Source organism: Halictus rubicundus, chromosome 13 (assembly GCF_050948215.1).
Source record: "Halictus rubicundus isolate RS-2024b chromosome 13, iyHalRubi1_principal, whole genome shotgun sequence".
Taxonomy (NCBI): domain Eukaryota; kingdom Metazoa; phylum Arthropoda; class Insecta; order Hymenoptera; family Halictidae; genus Halictus; species Halictus rubicundus.
The window spans coordinates 7,686,391-7,701,223 of NC_135161.1; the positions used below are offsets into that span (position 1 = coordinate 7,686,391).

At 40.4% G+C, this 14,833-nt stretch overlaps 1 protein-coding gene across 19 annotated transcripts in view; it reads left to right on the top strand.

The window, feature by feature from the left end:
* The window catches only part of LOC143360240 (uncharacterized), a 40,816-nt gene that overhangs the window by 9,859 nt on the left and 16,124 nt on the right, over nt 1–14,833 (top strand). For 10 of the 19 annotated variants that reach the window (XM_076798902.1, XM_076798910.1, XM_076798907.1 and 7 more), the window contains exons 10-26: nt 548–694; nt 1,794–1,943; nt 2,583–2,723; nt 2,801–2,956; nt 3,243–3,539; nt 3,803–3,986; nt 4,188–4,307; nt 4,378–4,462; nt 4,740–4,757; nt 5,018–5,242; nt 5,351–5,493; nt 5,949–6,157; nt 6,235–6,439; nt 7,171–7,360; nt 7,436–7,574; nt 8,601–8,880; nt 9,526–9,675. In XM_076798902.1, the coding sequence (XP_076655017.1) occupies nt 548–694; nt 1,794–1,943; nt 2,583–2,723; nt 2,801–2,956; nt 3,243–3,539; nt 3,803–3,986; nt 4,188–4,307; nt 4,378–4,462; nt 4,740–4,757; nt 5,018–5,242; nt 5,351–5,493; nt 5,949–6,157; nt 6,235–6,439; nt 7,171–7,360; nt 7,436–7,574; nt 8,601–8,880; nt 9,526–9,675 (2,839 nt within the window). Of the gene's footprint in view, nt 1–547; nt 695–1,793; nt 1,944–2,582; nt 2,724–2,800; nt 2,957–3,242; nt 3,540–3,802; nt 3,987–4,187; nt 4,308–4,377; nt 4,463–4,739; nt 4,758–5,017; nt 5,243–5,350; nt 5,494–5,948; nt 6,158–6,234; nt 6,440–7,170; nt 7,361–7,435; nt 7,575–8,600; nt 8,881–9,525; nt 9,676–9,978; nt 10,396–10,419; nt 10,557–11,508; nt 11,712–13,903; nt 14,104–14,833 lie in introns of those variants that run through there. The other 9 variants (XM_076798916.1, XM_076798915.1, XM_076798917.1 and 6 more) reach the window with 9 other exon arrangements.

Genomic DNA, 14,833 nt, shown 5'->3' on the forward strand with positions numbered 1-14,833 from the left:
AGCGTATATACAGTCTATTAACCAGTCTTACTTCTGTCTCTGGCTTCTTTTCTGTTCACATTTATCGACAGAATTTTCCATTGAATGGTTAGAGCATTATCAAGCCATTAGGGTAAATTACACTGTCCAGCAAATTTCCACTTAAGCTAAACGAACTGTGGATTCTCTTAAATACAACAATACATTTTTTATGACATCATAAACGTTTAAACTTGGAGGAACGTCCCAGAAAATTCTTGCTGGTGTCTCAGTCTCTTTAAATATTTTTCACAAATATTTAAATGGTCAGACTGTTATTAAAAAAATACCATCGCATTCAGGAGAGTCTACAGAATCGTTCCGCATAAAAATCGTTCGTGCAACTTTTACGGTTATAGCGTAAAAAATTCTCGAAGTTAAAAATGTGCCGAAAATTGAGGGCGAGAACGATTTTCTGCTAATTGTCGAAGTGTGAAATTATGTTGGACAGTTATCGCTAGTATAGGACACGAATCCCGGACACGAATCGTCATCAATATTATTCAGCGTGGATGTATATAATTTTCAGGAGCAACAGACGCCGCTGCACATCGCATCGCGACTAGGAAATATTGATATTGTTATGTTACTTCTCCAACATGGCGCGGCTGTTGACACCACCACGAAAGACATGTACACAGCCCTGCATATTGCATCGAAGGAGGGCCAGGAGGAGGTAATGTACAAAGAAATCACAAAAATAGCGGAACATATTCGCACGCAAAACGAAATCTATTTATTTTGGACGAGACTACGCGAATACCTTATATAGCCGCAGCGACACCTGAAACTTTATTATTATTTTCTCGTTCCGCACAAATATTATTTACTCCTGTAAATTTCCATCATTTCGCATCATCTCGCGCATCATCTCACGTCTCCTGTCACGAAATTTTTATTTTGCGTTCGTTATACTTTACGTTAAGCTGTTTACATGTATGGAATTTTAATAAAACGTTTCGTCACATTGATTACTATTTATGTTGCCTTACTTCAGTTTTACAAGTTTCTGCATGTTTTTCTTCTTCTTCTTTTAAATGAATGCCCTCTCGTTATCATCTGTGTCCTGATTTTGTTGTTCCAAGCACCGAAATGATTTTTCACCGTCTATGTAATTCAACAGGCTGTGGATTTTGAATTACAAAGTTTAGCATACTAAATTGTATGCGATATTGAATCGTTGCATAAAAATGCATAAAATCTGCAGCCTGGCGACGAATAAAATTATGTAATAGTATGTCTGTAACAAACTTAGTTTAATCTTTGCGACTAGATATGTTATTGCAGTTCTCGCAAAAGTGCTTTTTACATTTTTCGAAAATATTCTGCTCCCGAGTCTTCGCCCTTTCGCGAGGATTGCTGTGTCTCGTAGAAAAGTTACGTCCGTGTTAATTAAGTATCATCTCGTTTCCTGCATCCTGTAAAAAGTAAATTGTAAGAGTAGTGTTCACAAGCTTTGTCATTTTTAGCTGTTGCATATCGAAGGTAAGCTATATATATTTTTTTATTATTGATTTCTTAGTTTACCTGTTGTACATTACACGTTTTTGGACCTGCTAATCATTCTGTAGACCTCATTAACACGTTTCCTAACTTGATATTCTCTTCCAGTTAACAATTGGGTTGCGGATTTTATGCTGTCTTTCAAACGTTAACAAATTCGCATAAATATCCGCAGTCTAGTTCCCTTGCAATTTTGACTTCCAATTAACATTCCCGGGAGTGAAAAAACAATTGTCCATGCGTGGGTTTATAATTAATGTTTTTATACGCAGGTGGCCGCTATCCTTGTGGAAAATAACGCTTCCCTTAACGCTACGACTAAGAACGGGTTTACTCCTTTGCATATAGCGGCTAAGTATGGCAACATGAGCGTCGCGAAGATACTTCTGCAAAGGAACAGCGTGTTAGACGTCCAAGGAAAGGTTTGTGCGATTCATATAGATTTTCTTCACTGATTTTTCAATGACTAGTGGTACAATGGAGTAGGGCGAGGGGCCCAATTACTGTGTACTGGGGGTACACTACTGTGAGCAATTACTGTGCCTATATCAATTATACTTATTTCTAAAGCATAATGAATATTAGAAAAGAGATATTAAATATTTTCATTAAAATCAGTTAATATATATCTTTATATTAGTGAAAATATTATGCTTTAAAAATAAATATAATTAATATAGGCACTGTAATTAGTACCCCCACAGTAATTGGTACCCCCAGTACCCCCTAGTTTGTCACGGGTAACAATTCATCACGTGACTTCAAACTTACGTCTGACCATCGACAGCTGTTTCTACTTGACACCTTTACTTTAGCTTTACTACCTTTTATTTATAAAATATGTATTAAAAAGAGAAAAAATATAAATTCACATTTTTATAGACAAACGTGGACTGAAATTCGATAGTCTTTGTTAATAAATTCAGTGAACGGTTCCAATAAAATAGTGTTCAATTTTCATTGTTCGTTTGCACACGCTACAAAGTCAACTTTTTGCTTGATATTATTAAATCATACGTTCGCAACAAGTATATTGAAATGGAGGATGGGGAATGTTTCAGAACGATATCTCGCCGTTGCACCTGGCCTGTCACTATGATCATCCTAACGTGGCGAACCTTTTGCTGGAGAAGGGTGCGTCGCCGCATCTCGCTTCGCAAAATGGACACACACCCCTGCACATTGCTGCTCGCAAGAATCAGGTAACACCATTGAAACTCGTCGAACGCGCGGCTCCAGAGTATTCGAATGATAAATAAAATAAAACAACGCTTCCCAGATGGAAATTGCCTCAACTCTTTTGGAAAATGGAGCGGACGCGAACGCAGAATCGAAGGCAGGGTTCACCCCGTTGCATCTCAGCGCGCAGAAGGGCCACTACGACATGACCAATCTGTTGATCGAGCATGGTGCCGACCCTAATCACAAGTCGAAGGTAACGTGCCGTCGACAGACCGCTGCTACAAATTATGTATAAGAAGATTGAACTCGAATTAGTCTCTTCGGTTAATTTTTACGAATTTTTGTCCGGAAAAACTATTGGACCCTTTGCACTGAGATTTTGCATGTTACATGTGCGATTTTTTTCAAGTAGAAATGATCAAAATTACATGAGTTATATATATATATTTTTTATAGAGTATGTTGTGAAAAGCGTAATACTTCTTTGAAGTATAAAAAGTGGTAATGTCTGTGACACAATTAACGATCGCTATTTTTAGAACGGTCTGACTGCACTGCACCTGTGCGCCCAAGAAGATTTCATCAGGGTGGCCTCGATTTTGGTGAAAAATGGTGCAAACGTTGAAAGCGAGACTGAGACCGGCTACCGTCCGATCCACGTGGCCGCCCATTTTGGAAATCTGTCGATGATCCGGTTCCTTTTGAAGCATAGCGCGGACATAAACGTGAAAACCAATCAGAATTACACGCCGCTTCATCAGGCTGCTCAACAAGGACATGCTCACATTGTTACCGCTTTGTTAGAAGGGAATGCTTCCCATAAAGCGCGAACTAACGTGAGTAAAATGTTCGCGGAATCGTGTACTCTCTCGTGCATTCATTATATCACAAGATCCACCTAAACTGCGGCAACCCGACCGACAAAGGTGTCCGTTGTGTACGCAATAGAGGCGCGCGACTGTTGGTAGGGTTGCCGCATTTTCGGCGAACTTTTAATTGTCATTGACTGAAAAATGAAGCCGAAATCGACATTTTGTTATTTTTCATTTTCGTTATACATTGTCTTTTACATTTGTCGTTATACATTGGACTTTTCCAGGACGGTTTGACCGCGTTGAACATAGCTCAGAAATTAGGATACATATCGGTCACGGAAGTATTGAAGGGACTATCGTACGACACCCTGGCACCTGATAACAAAAATTGGGATGAGAAATACAAAGTGATCGCACCCGAAAGTCTGCAAGAAACGAGCTTCATGTCCGACTCCGACGACGAGGGAGGTGTGAATTATTTTTTTACAAAAATGCGACTCAAGCTTTAACGGAATCGCATCCGGTTTTATTTTATTTTCAATTTATGAAATACAGCTATGGGGAGAGAAAATATCATTTCGAATTTTCTCCGAATTTATTACGTTTTTTCGAACAGTTCTGTAATTTTTTGTTCGATCAACTAATCGAATTTCTGTGTATACTGTTCAGGTTCGGACGCGCTAATTAGCGAGCAACCGTATCGCTATCTGACCGCTGATCTGATGAAAAGTTTGCGAGACGATTCTCTTCCTATCGACGTGACGAGAGACGATCCGATACACAGACAAGGTACCGTCCGTATGAAAAGATTACTATGAAAAATCACGTTCGCGTTCTAATGAGTTTTTTTCTATGTTAGTCTCAAAAGAAGGCAAACAGGAGTTCACACAGAGTAATAATTACTGTACGGCGGAGAATTTCGACACGGAGGGCTACAATCTAGGGTACGTGTGCATTGCTAATTGGTAGACAGCGGATCTTTATGCGAAATTAAAATTTCCTGAATTCCAACAGACCGGAGTGAAGTGGAAATTTTTATTTTTAAATTCTTCCAATTTTCCCACTGTTTTTAAATTACACTGATTTTCGTCGTAAACGCATAAAGTCCGCTGTCTATTAATTGGAGATGCGATTGATGAGTTCAGCGATGCGCTGCAACGAGAACATAATGCTTCGTTTGAAAATTAATATCGATTAATGGAGAAATATTTCTATTTTTAGCCGACTGCATTTCAGATCGTAAGTAAATTCGACTACTGTGGATTCAATTAAACATATGAAATGATAATGTTATTAACAAGAACGCTCTAATGAACAATGGATCACAGAGATCACTTTTTAAATAGAAAATCTGAAGCTTGAGAGAAATAGATAGCATTTGAGAAGTATGTGATCCATTGTGAATATAGAATTTGTTGTCTTGTGGTGTTGCGAGTTGTTAAATATTTTTCGGAAAGTAATGGACCTTTTCAAAGGATTTTAACAGTGTCAATTTGCAGATTTTTAGTGAGCTTTCTGGTGGATGCACGCGGGGGTGCAATGAAAGGGTGCAGACACAGTGGCGTGCGCATCATTGTGCCACCTCGCAGAGCAACAATGCCGACCCGTGTCACTTGCAGACTGGTAAAGCCCAGCAAAGTGGCAAATCCTCCTCCCCTGATGGAGGGAGAGGCTTTGGCGACTCGCGTAATTGAGATGGGGCCGGTCGGTGCAGCATTCCTTGGGTAAATCATCCCCTAATTTTTCACTAGAACAATACAACGATCAAGCAAAGCATCCTTTTAATTCTGAGGAGACAATTTGTTTCACAAACTGTTTTGATCTCGTTTCAGACCGGTTTTAATAGACATACCACACTTCGCGTCCATCCAAGGCAAAGGGAGAGAGATTATTATCCTCAGAAGTGAGAATGGAGAGACTTGGAAGGAGCATGACAACTCTGTCGAGAATGATCAGACTGTGTGGGCTCCGTTCGGTACTGCCAACGAATCTAAACTATTTAATTCTCGTATACATGGTGTCCCAAAAATGTTGTATTTCCTTGGAAGAGGTGATCCCTGACGCAATTTGAAGTAATTTTTTCCTTTGCGAAAATGTTCTCTGTTCAGGAAAATTCCTCTGTAATGGAATTATCCTTTTCAAGGAAGTACAACATTTTTGGGACACCCTGTATTTAGTTGTCTCAATCAGCACAGATACAATTTAATTCTTTGTCGTAAGAGTACAGTGTCACAGAGACATTTGTTCGCAAGAAACTATTTAAATATTTCATGGTGACGTTAAATAGATAAATGTCGTGTAACCATCTTTTTTACAGTTTATGCGTTTGTAAATTTTGTTGTCGAGACAATATGTTTTTAAGAGAAACATATTCAGAATTATTTAAAATATTTTGTCTGCAACTTATCATTTTCAAAATCGAATTTGCAGATCCCCAAATGAGCGCCACACACTCGGGAAGAATCACTCGCATAATTACCACAGAATTCCCGCAGTATTTCGCCGTGGTGACAAGAATCAAGCAGGAAGTTCACGTGATCGGTGCCGAGGGTGGAATCTTAATATCCAGCGTGGCCAACCACGTGCAAGCAGTCTTTCCACCTGGAGCATTGACCAAGAAAATTAAAGTCGGACTGCAGGTAACTATGATCTCGTACGATCAGTCGAATTTTTCAATGTAACAGCGATTGTTATATGAATTTTTATTTTTGATAAGGCGCACGTGATCCCTGCAGAACTCACAGCGAAATTGCTCGGCAATTGCGTTGCTGTGTCGCCTGTGATAACGATAGAACCCAGAAGACGTAAATTCCATAAACCTATCACCCTCACTATACCGGTGCCGGAGGCTGCGAACAAGGGAATGATTAATCAGTATGGCGGAGAGACGCCCACGCTGCGTCTGCTTTGCAGTATTGCGGGTAAACTGGCCGAAGCATTCGCAGGATGATCAATTAGAGAGTGTCAATGCGATTGTGCAAGTCTCGTGCAAATTATTAAGGGGGTATTAATAATTAAGAATTTTTATCCGAAGAAATACTGAATTTTTCGCATTGGGATTTTGCACACGTATTCATTGGTATTTAAAGTGCATGTGTGCTTTTTTTAAAAGTAATCAAAATTACAGTAGTTATATATTTTTTTATAGAGTTTTTTCGAGTAACATGGGCCGTAGGCTGCCATGATTCTAGTCTTTCTACTGATTAGAAAATCAATCAGTGTGAATGTACCTATAATACGGTAAGGAACCTAATTACTGTGGAGGTAGCAATTAGTGTACCTATATTAATTATATTTATTTTTAAAGCATAATAAATATTAGAAAATAGATATATATTAACTGATTTTAATGAAAAAAAATTAATATCACTTTTTACTATTCATTATGCTTAAAAAATGGGTATAATTAACATAGGCACAGTAATTGATACCCTTATAGTAATTGTAGGGTCCCTTACCCTATTACATGCATGAGAAATCAATTTTTTGTACCTGGTAAACCGGAATACCCCCTTAAGATTTCTTATTTATATGTAATTTAGAGCTCAGACTGTACTATTTTATTGAAAAATTGATTTTAACGTTGCCGATTGTATAAAAATCTGTCTCCAAGATGTGCCATTTGTTCACACTGACAAAACATGAAATGTAGGTGGCACGAGCGAATCACAATGGGAAGACGTAACCGGTTCGACACCGTTGACGTTCATGAACGACAGAGTGTCGTTCACCACGACAGTGTCGGCTCGGTTTTGGTTGATGGATTGTCGCAATATAGGGGCGGTCTCGAAAATGGCGACTGAATTGTACGAGGAGTCCCTATACGTGCCGTATATAATCAAGTAAGCCGTGCCAATTGTACCCGAACGTTGAAAACGAATGTCATCACGCTCGAAAATCATTTCTCATTTTTGCAGTTTTGTTATTTACACTAAACGAACGGACGTGTTCGAAGCGACATTAAGAATACTGTGCATGACAGACGGAAAGGAAGGCATGCACACTTTGGAAAGGCAAGAGGAATTTGTCGAAATTGTAAAAAGCCGCGACGTCGAAGTAATTATTGTTTATCACATAATACTTATCATGGTCCACTTATTAGCATGCAATAAACGGAATTTTTTTTTCAATTATTCTTTCGTATTTGTTTTTTTTTCTTTTTTCAAATAGGAACAATGCTATAATTTCTTTTCTTTTCCTTATTCATTTTCCTTGATTGCGCCACAACTTTCCCACGCACACGAACACAACTGTCTCGATTATTATCGATTACGGATCACTTTATTTTTATTTTCTTCTAATTATTATACAATGAATGGACTGCGGATTTTATGCATTTATAGCAAAAATGCACAAGTGGAAAATACACAACAGTGGAGGTATCAAAAAACTTTTCAATTTGTTAAAACTGTAGGAAGAAGAAATGCATTTTCATTTAACTCCTCCTGTTTTTAACAATTTTTATTTTGCACAAAGATCCGCAGTCTAATAATAAAATATAATTTTTTTATTCTGTCTACACCGTTTTGTCGAGTGGGGTAACAGACTCAACTACTGCGGGGGTACCAATTACTGTGCCTATATTAATTATTTTTAAAGCTTAATAAATATTAAAAAAGAGGTATATATTAACTGATTTTAATAAAAAAAGGATTTAATATCTCTTTCACTATTCATTATGTGTAAAAAATAAGTATCATCAATATAGGCACAGTAATTGGTACGCCCACAGTAACTGGGTCCCTTACCCTATGCTATACGCATTATGTTCTTTGACCGTGTCTACTCTCTTTCCGCTTACATTCGTTCGTTTCTCACGGCCCATAATTTTTCTGTCGATAAACCTGATTCACGCGGCGTTACACCGCATAAAACGAAACCACGAGGAGAATATATCGCTCGCATAAATCGAGGAATAACGTAACAGCCGATCCGCGGCGGCAGACCGCGGAAGTTTATGCGTTTGTAATGTTGACAAATTTTTGTATCCGAATGTGGTTAACAGTTTCTCCACCAAAATGTCGGAACAATTTTAAGTCGATGCATGTCCGAATATAGATTGTTATAATAATGTACTTGCAGGCACTCGACGGGAAAGATCTGTACATTGAGTTTAGCGGAAATTTGGTCCCGGTGACGAAGTCCGGTGTGCAGTTGAAGTTCACGTTCAAAGCTTTCCGTCAGAATCGTCTGTCTTTCCATGTCAAGGTGAAAGATCCTTTGCTAGACCCTGTCGCTAGGATGCTGTTCATGAAAGAGCCGAAGGTGGCCAAGGGCGAACCGCCCCAGCAACCGATTTGCGTGTTAAATATCGTTCTTCCAGAAAGCACCAACAAAATCGACGACACAAAGAAATTGAAAGGTGATTATATCCAACGTGGATCGTTTCATAATTTACAGAACACAGTCTTTACTCGATATATGTCCCAAATATCTACCCGATAAAAGTCCCAGAACTATCCCCACTGCCGGGCAGTGGCTTCCAATAACGAAACTTCTTTATTTTTCATTATTTTTTAATGAGACTTCCGCCAATATATTTGTGAAATTTTCCCGATGAAAATGATACCAAACACGATATCATTCGGATCATATTTGCAATAATTATCCGTTAATATAATGGTAATGGGAAGTAACTTTCATCGCCCATTACACAAGTAAATATCATCGTCCCATTTTCATTAGAAAAATGCCACGAATATGTTGATGAATGTCCCATAAAAAAAAAATAATGAAAAACAAAGAGTAAAAGAATAAAAATAAGTTTTGTTCTTGGATTAGTAGTGGTCTCACACTGATACACCAGATCCCTATTATGTGTACACTCCTCGGCGGCCAAGGTCACTCGAGTGTCGCTGTCCTTTTCTATATCGAGAAAAGACTGTATGTGGCTCATGGTTAGCGGATCTTTACGCATTTCTGGTAAAATTGAAATTAGAGGAAGATTAAAAGAACTTTCAAGAATGTCGAATACATTATAATTAACGCGTTTTCCTCCTTGTTGTAGAATACGAAGATTCGAATATCATAAATCAGAAACTGGATACGTACGAATCACAGTACAAAGGAGAGCAAATGGAGAAAACGGATGATCTTCAAGAGACCTCACCGTCGGAAAAGAAATTCATAACAGATACTCTGCAAAAGGAACGAACAGGTATGACGCCCACCAGCCTCTGAAACTGCAAACTGCTTTGCTGGACGAGCTGCGCCGAATTAATTGTCACACGTCAGAAAAATATATATATTATATATTATATATTATATCTTTGTCCGTAAATTCCCGACGTGAAGGGAACGCGCAAACGAGGATGTATTTCCAACAGAAAGAACGTAATTAATTTCTGTTTGAGCGAGATTGGCGAAGCACGCGGGTTCAAGCTCGCCCAGCAAAGCTGTTTAAGCCGATTTGTAGAAAGTAGAATACACAAGATAATTATTGACGAGCTTGTCGATCAAGAGAACCGCAAGCGAACGTGGAAATTGCCTCGTCTTTCTTCGGAAGACGACCTAATAGAACGACCCGCTAATTCCTAGTCGAAAAAATTCAAAGCACCAGGTGCAAAAACGAAACCCCATCTATACACACACAGAGACATCGATATTGAATATCAATTACCCTGATAATCCTAGTCGACGTTATTGCGTAACGGGAGGAGCGTGCGAAAGTAAACCAACGATCCAACGGCGATCCAACCGATCGTGAAATGATCTCGACGCGATTTCCGCCGTGCGACGAACGTGATATCATCGTCGGCCGATCATCGTTCGAATCAGTCATGTCGACGTGAACATATTGCATCGCAATGCTATTTTCGTTTACGGCGAAAAAGACGAAGAAATCTGCTTACGGCTCTCGAGCGTTCGCTACGGCTTCCCCTAACTCAATTACGCATAATAGTATCAACAAACGGCCGGCCTGAACGGAAAAATGAAACGCGACGGACACGTTTAGTTCGCTGCGAACCTTCGATGGACGTCTTTTCGCGATAAGCTGTCGCCATCTTCTGAGCGTAGCACCGCCATAATCACACAAATGTGAGTTTCTTTTGCTTCGAACGTTTCCTTTCCGTCTGTTTGTCGTTTCTTTTGAGTTCTCTTTTGTTAACCTTTTCGCTGCGGCAACCACGACGCTAAATACAATAAATACAATAAAAGAATAAAAACAAAATAAATACCATATAATAATACCTAAATACAATACCTCGCAAAAATGTGCGAGAAAAATTCAATCATTCGTGGTATACGTTTCTTCAAAAGCTGTGCACACGAATGTTCCGTTTTATTGGGATCTATATCGTGTTATTTGGATCTTTGAATTTCGGACGGCAGGTCCCGGGTCCGCTTTGACCCAGGCTCACGGAGGTTTTATCTAAATTTCCATTTCCCAGCGGCTGGTTTAAATTATCTGATTAACACAGACTTTAAAGCAAAATTTGAAACAGTCGAGAAGATTAAATCAATTTGTATACGTTCGTGACAAAAACGGGACGGCGAAATTTCACAATCAGTGAACAAATCGATTCTACTTTACAAATCATATTGTTATACAAGCTATACGATTCGAACTTCGTTGCTGCCGTTTCTTTATTAACATCCAGTTTATTTTTATAATGTGTTGAATACGTTAAACGTGTTAAAACAAGGACGTTCGCAGGACTCGCCTGTGAGCAGAGACCGTCAAACGAATTGACCACAGTGATTTCTCTATATATGTCGCCAAGGCCTGGATGATAAACGTCGCGGAATTATCCCCACGAAGCTCGAGAGGCCTCGGACACCGAGGAGTGTAAACATACCTAACACGGGTCGGGTACGACGTCCAGCGTGGATCAAAGAATGGTATCTCTTCGACGATATATGTCGCTGGCTAAACCCTTGTTTCGGACATATATCGAGAATTCACTGTAACCACGTTCCCGTGAACCAGCAGCGAAAAGGTTGCCGCATCTCCGTCCCGGCTCCTCACTTCTTCTGTTTGGCTCTTCAGTTTCAGGTTTATTTTAATTTGTTTAACAAACAGCGCTAGAAAGGTGCCGCGGAATCATTTAAAAAGACTTTCTGGGCGTCCGAAGAGAAAAATGGAGGGCGAGAGTCCGGAAACGAACGGGCACAGCGCCCCACCGGAAAAGCCGTTGGAGGCGAAAGATCATTCGGAGACGTTGATCAGTAGTCCGAGCAAGGCTCCTCCGCTGAGTCCCTCGAAGCAGCCGACGAGCCCGTCGAAGCTGAAGGACAGCGTGACGGGGACGAAGGTGAAGCGGAAAACCCGCCGGAAGTTGAACGCCATGGTGAGCAACGCGTCGTTGCACTTCTCGGACACCGATTCCGAGGGAGAGTTGACCACGATAACGCCTGCGGGACGGTTATCGAGACACTTGTCGGACGTGTCTCATCAAGCCCCGTCGATCTCCATCACCGCGGAAGAGAAGGAGGAGAAGGAGAACCGCGGGGACACGCAGCCGGCCGAGAAAGACGACGACGCCAAGGACACCCTGCAGTGCAACAATTTCGTCGACAGCCTGACGGACGTCGACGAGATCTACGCCAGCGAGACGGAGAACGAGACCAAGGACGTCAGCCCCAGCGGTCTGAACGTCTCCGAGAATTGTTGCGCGGCAGAGACAGACCTCGAGGACATCGAGGTCGACGAGGAGGTCCAGGCCACGATCTTCGTGAAGCCGAGGTCCGACATCTTCTGCGAGTACAGCGGAGAGACGATCACCACCAAGGAAGGCGACGGACCTTTCTCCGTCGAGGTCAGGAACAGGATCTACCTGGCGGAGACGCCCAGCGAACAGGTGCACAGAAACACCCCGGAGATCACGGTTCTGATCCACACGGACGAAGAGGACATGACGATCTCCGACGAGGAGCTCATGGAGGAGGCTTGCTACAATCAGAAAGAGATCTTCGAGGATCTGGACGTGCTCGCCGCCTCGCAGATCGTCATGAGGAACGTTAACAAGACGGACAACCTGTTGAACGTCAAGGACACCAGTGACGAAGCGATCAGCGATTGCCACACGGACGTTGAGGACGTTGAACAGGTCGAGTAGGGAGGTGCAGGGGTTAGGGCCTTTTCGAGGCTTTCCGGTTTTGGAGGTTGAAACCCTGTTTGGGGATTTTGCGACCCTTGCAGAGAGTATAGCGAGAGTATCATGGGATTGATGTTGGTTTTGGTTTGTTGCAGCGGATAGACTGCGGATTTTTATGCGAATATTTGGTATTGATCGTGAGAGACAGTCTCTCTTCTCTTGATAATATTTTTGAACTCTTTGTTTAACGTTCTGTAAATTTTTTTATCTTTTTACTATTACGCGTCGAACCCACTTTTGTCACGAATGCATAAAATCCGCAGTCTAGCGGGATCGCATAGATCTCAGGACAATCCGTTTATCGTTGTACACTGTAAATTAATTGGTCTCGTTCCATTTGCGTTGCAAAATGTGTTTCTTTGAAACGCGATGGTACGAACGAAACACAAACGGTTTCGCTGAGAGGGTAGCTCGGTTTTCCTTTTTTGTTTTTGAATTATTTAGACGATGCGCGGAAAGTATATTTTTTTATTGTCCGTCGAAGCGTGTACAAACTATTAAAGCAGTCGTCGAGTTACTCAGAAAAGTAGTTTTATTTGGTAGACTGATTTAAGTCCTGATTTAAGTTCTCGGCAAAAAAAAATAATGAAACAAATTATTCTTGCATTCTTTCGAAACGTTTTATAAAAATTACCTGTGTCTTGCGAGCAGTTTGCTCAGAGGATCCTCTTGAAGAACAAATACATAAATAATTCAAGAACGAGGCGACTTTAATGTCCGGAATTGACAAATAAGTATTTGAAAAGCAACTAAATGGAAAATCTGTGAATACGTAAGTATTAAAACGGAACTTGCCCGAAACGATCAACCGTCGACGAAGAAGACAATACAGCAACGAAAGCCATCCATCGCGGAATCGTCAAGGTGAACGACAATACTTATGTTTGGCGATGCACATTTTACGGTTTTCCAAGCTAACATTTAATACAAACGAATTGTTTAACAATTCCTCTGTAAACTGACACACACCACCGAGATCTACCATCCACCACAGTTTATTTCCGATTTGTTCTGTCCATCGAGATCGACCGCCATCTTTTTTACTTTCTTTTTGCACCGTGCTTTGAATGAAATGTCTCTTGCTCGAAACTGTTCGATTACGAAAGACGGCCGAGAGAGCAAAACCGTCTGAAAAAATTCTTTCGAGAAGTCTAGCGAAGAAAATCTGTATTTCGAGAAATGAGAAAATATGTGAATCTAGGATTTGTCAAAGAAAACAAACAAAACCCGCCCCCCCGATGGTCGACGATTGATGATTAACACAATTTTCTGTACTTGTACTTGCAGACAAAACTGCCGTCCTGAACATTATCATAGACAACCGTATGGGATATTAATATTAAAATGTCGACGGATACTATATATTATCTAAGGACGTTACTATAACAAAAAAAAAAAGCAAAAGTGCAACCTTCGTAGAATCTGAAGGAACATAGACCTGTCTCGATAACTATATCTTACACAGACATACACACACATATATGAATATATATATATACATACATGAATATATATAGGAAGATATATATATATATTTATTTATTTATCTAGAAATATATATATTTTTCGCTTACATTTGTCGCATGCATGTTACACGTTCAAGGGATAATTGATATCTCGTTAATTAACCTTCTTGACATAATATGCCGCCTAAGAGCAAATTGTTGTGTGCACAGTAACAGAGTTTATCTTCAATGTTAACAAACTTACCGAGATTCTAACGCGGAGATATACGCTCGACACCGATAGAAGTGTGTGTGTCACGCTCGTTGAAAATGGACTGCGACTCCTCACGCTCCTTTATCGACAAAATCAAACATAACGAAATAGAAATAACGTGTTAACGATTTTCCAATTTCGCGTAAAGATCTACAGCATGGAGGACAGTGGCCAAGTATGGAATATTCTTTTATCCGTCGAAAGTCGTTCTCACGAAAGCGGTCTCACCCTGATCTGGATTTTTCGACTTCCGGTACAGTTCACAGCAGTTGAGACACCCCGGTCGTTGTTAACAATGCTTCAGGGACCTTATTCTACCGTTTACGTCGTCCATAGAACGTCATTTCCGGTTACAATGCAAGACCGAATGCATTACATTGAAATGACGCAGCCGCTGCGTCATCGGTCTTGAGGGTGTAAACGAACAACTTCGAACGACTTTTTCCCATTCGATATAAACATCGAAGCACAATCACGGAGGTCTTCAACGTCGCTTCA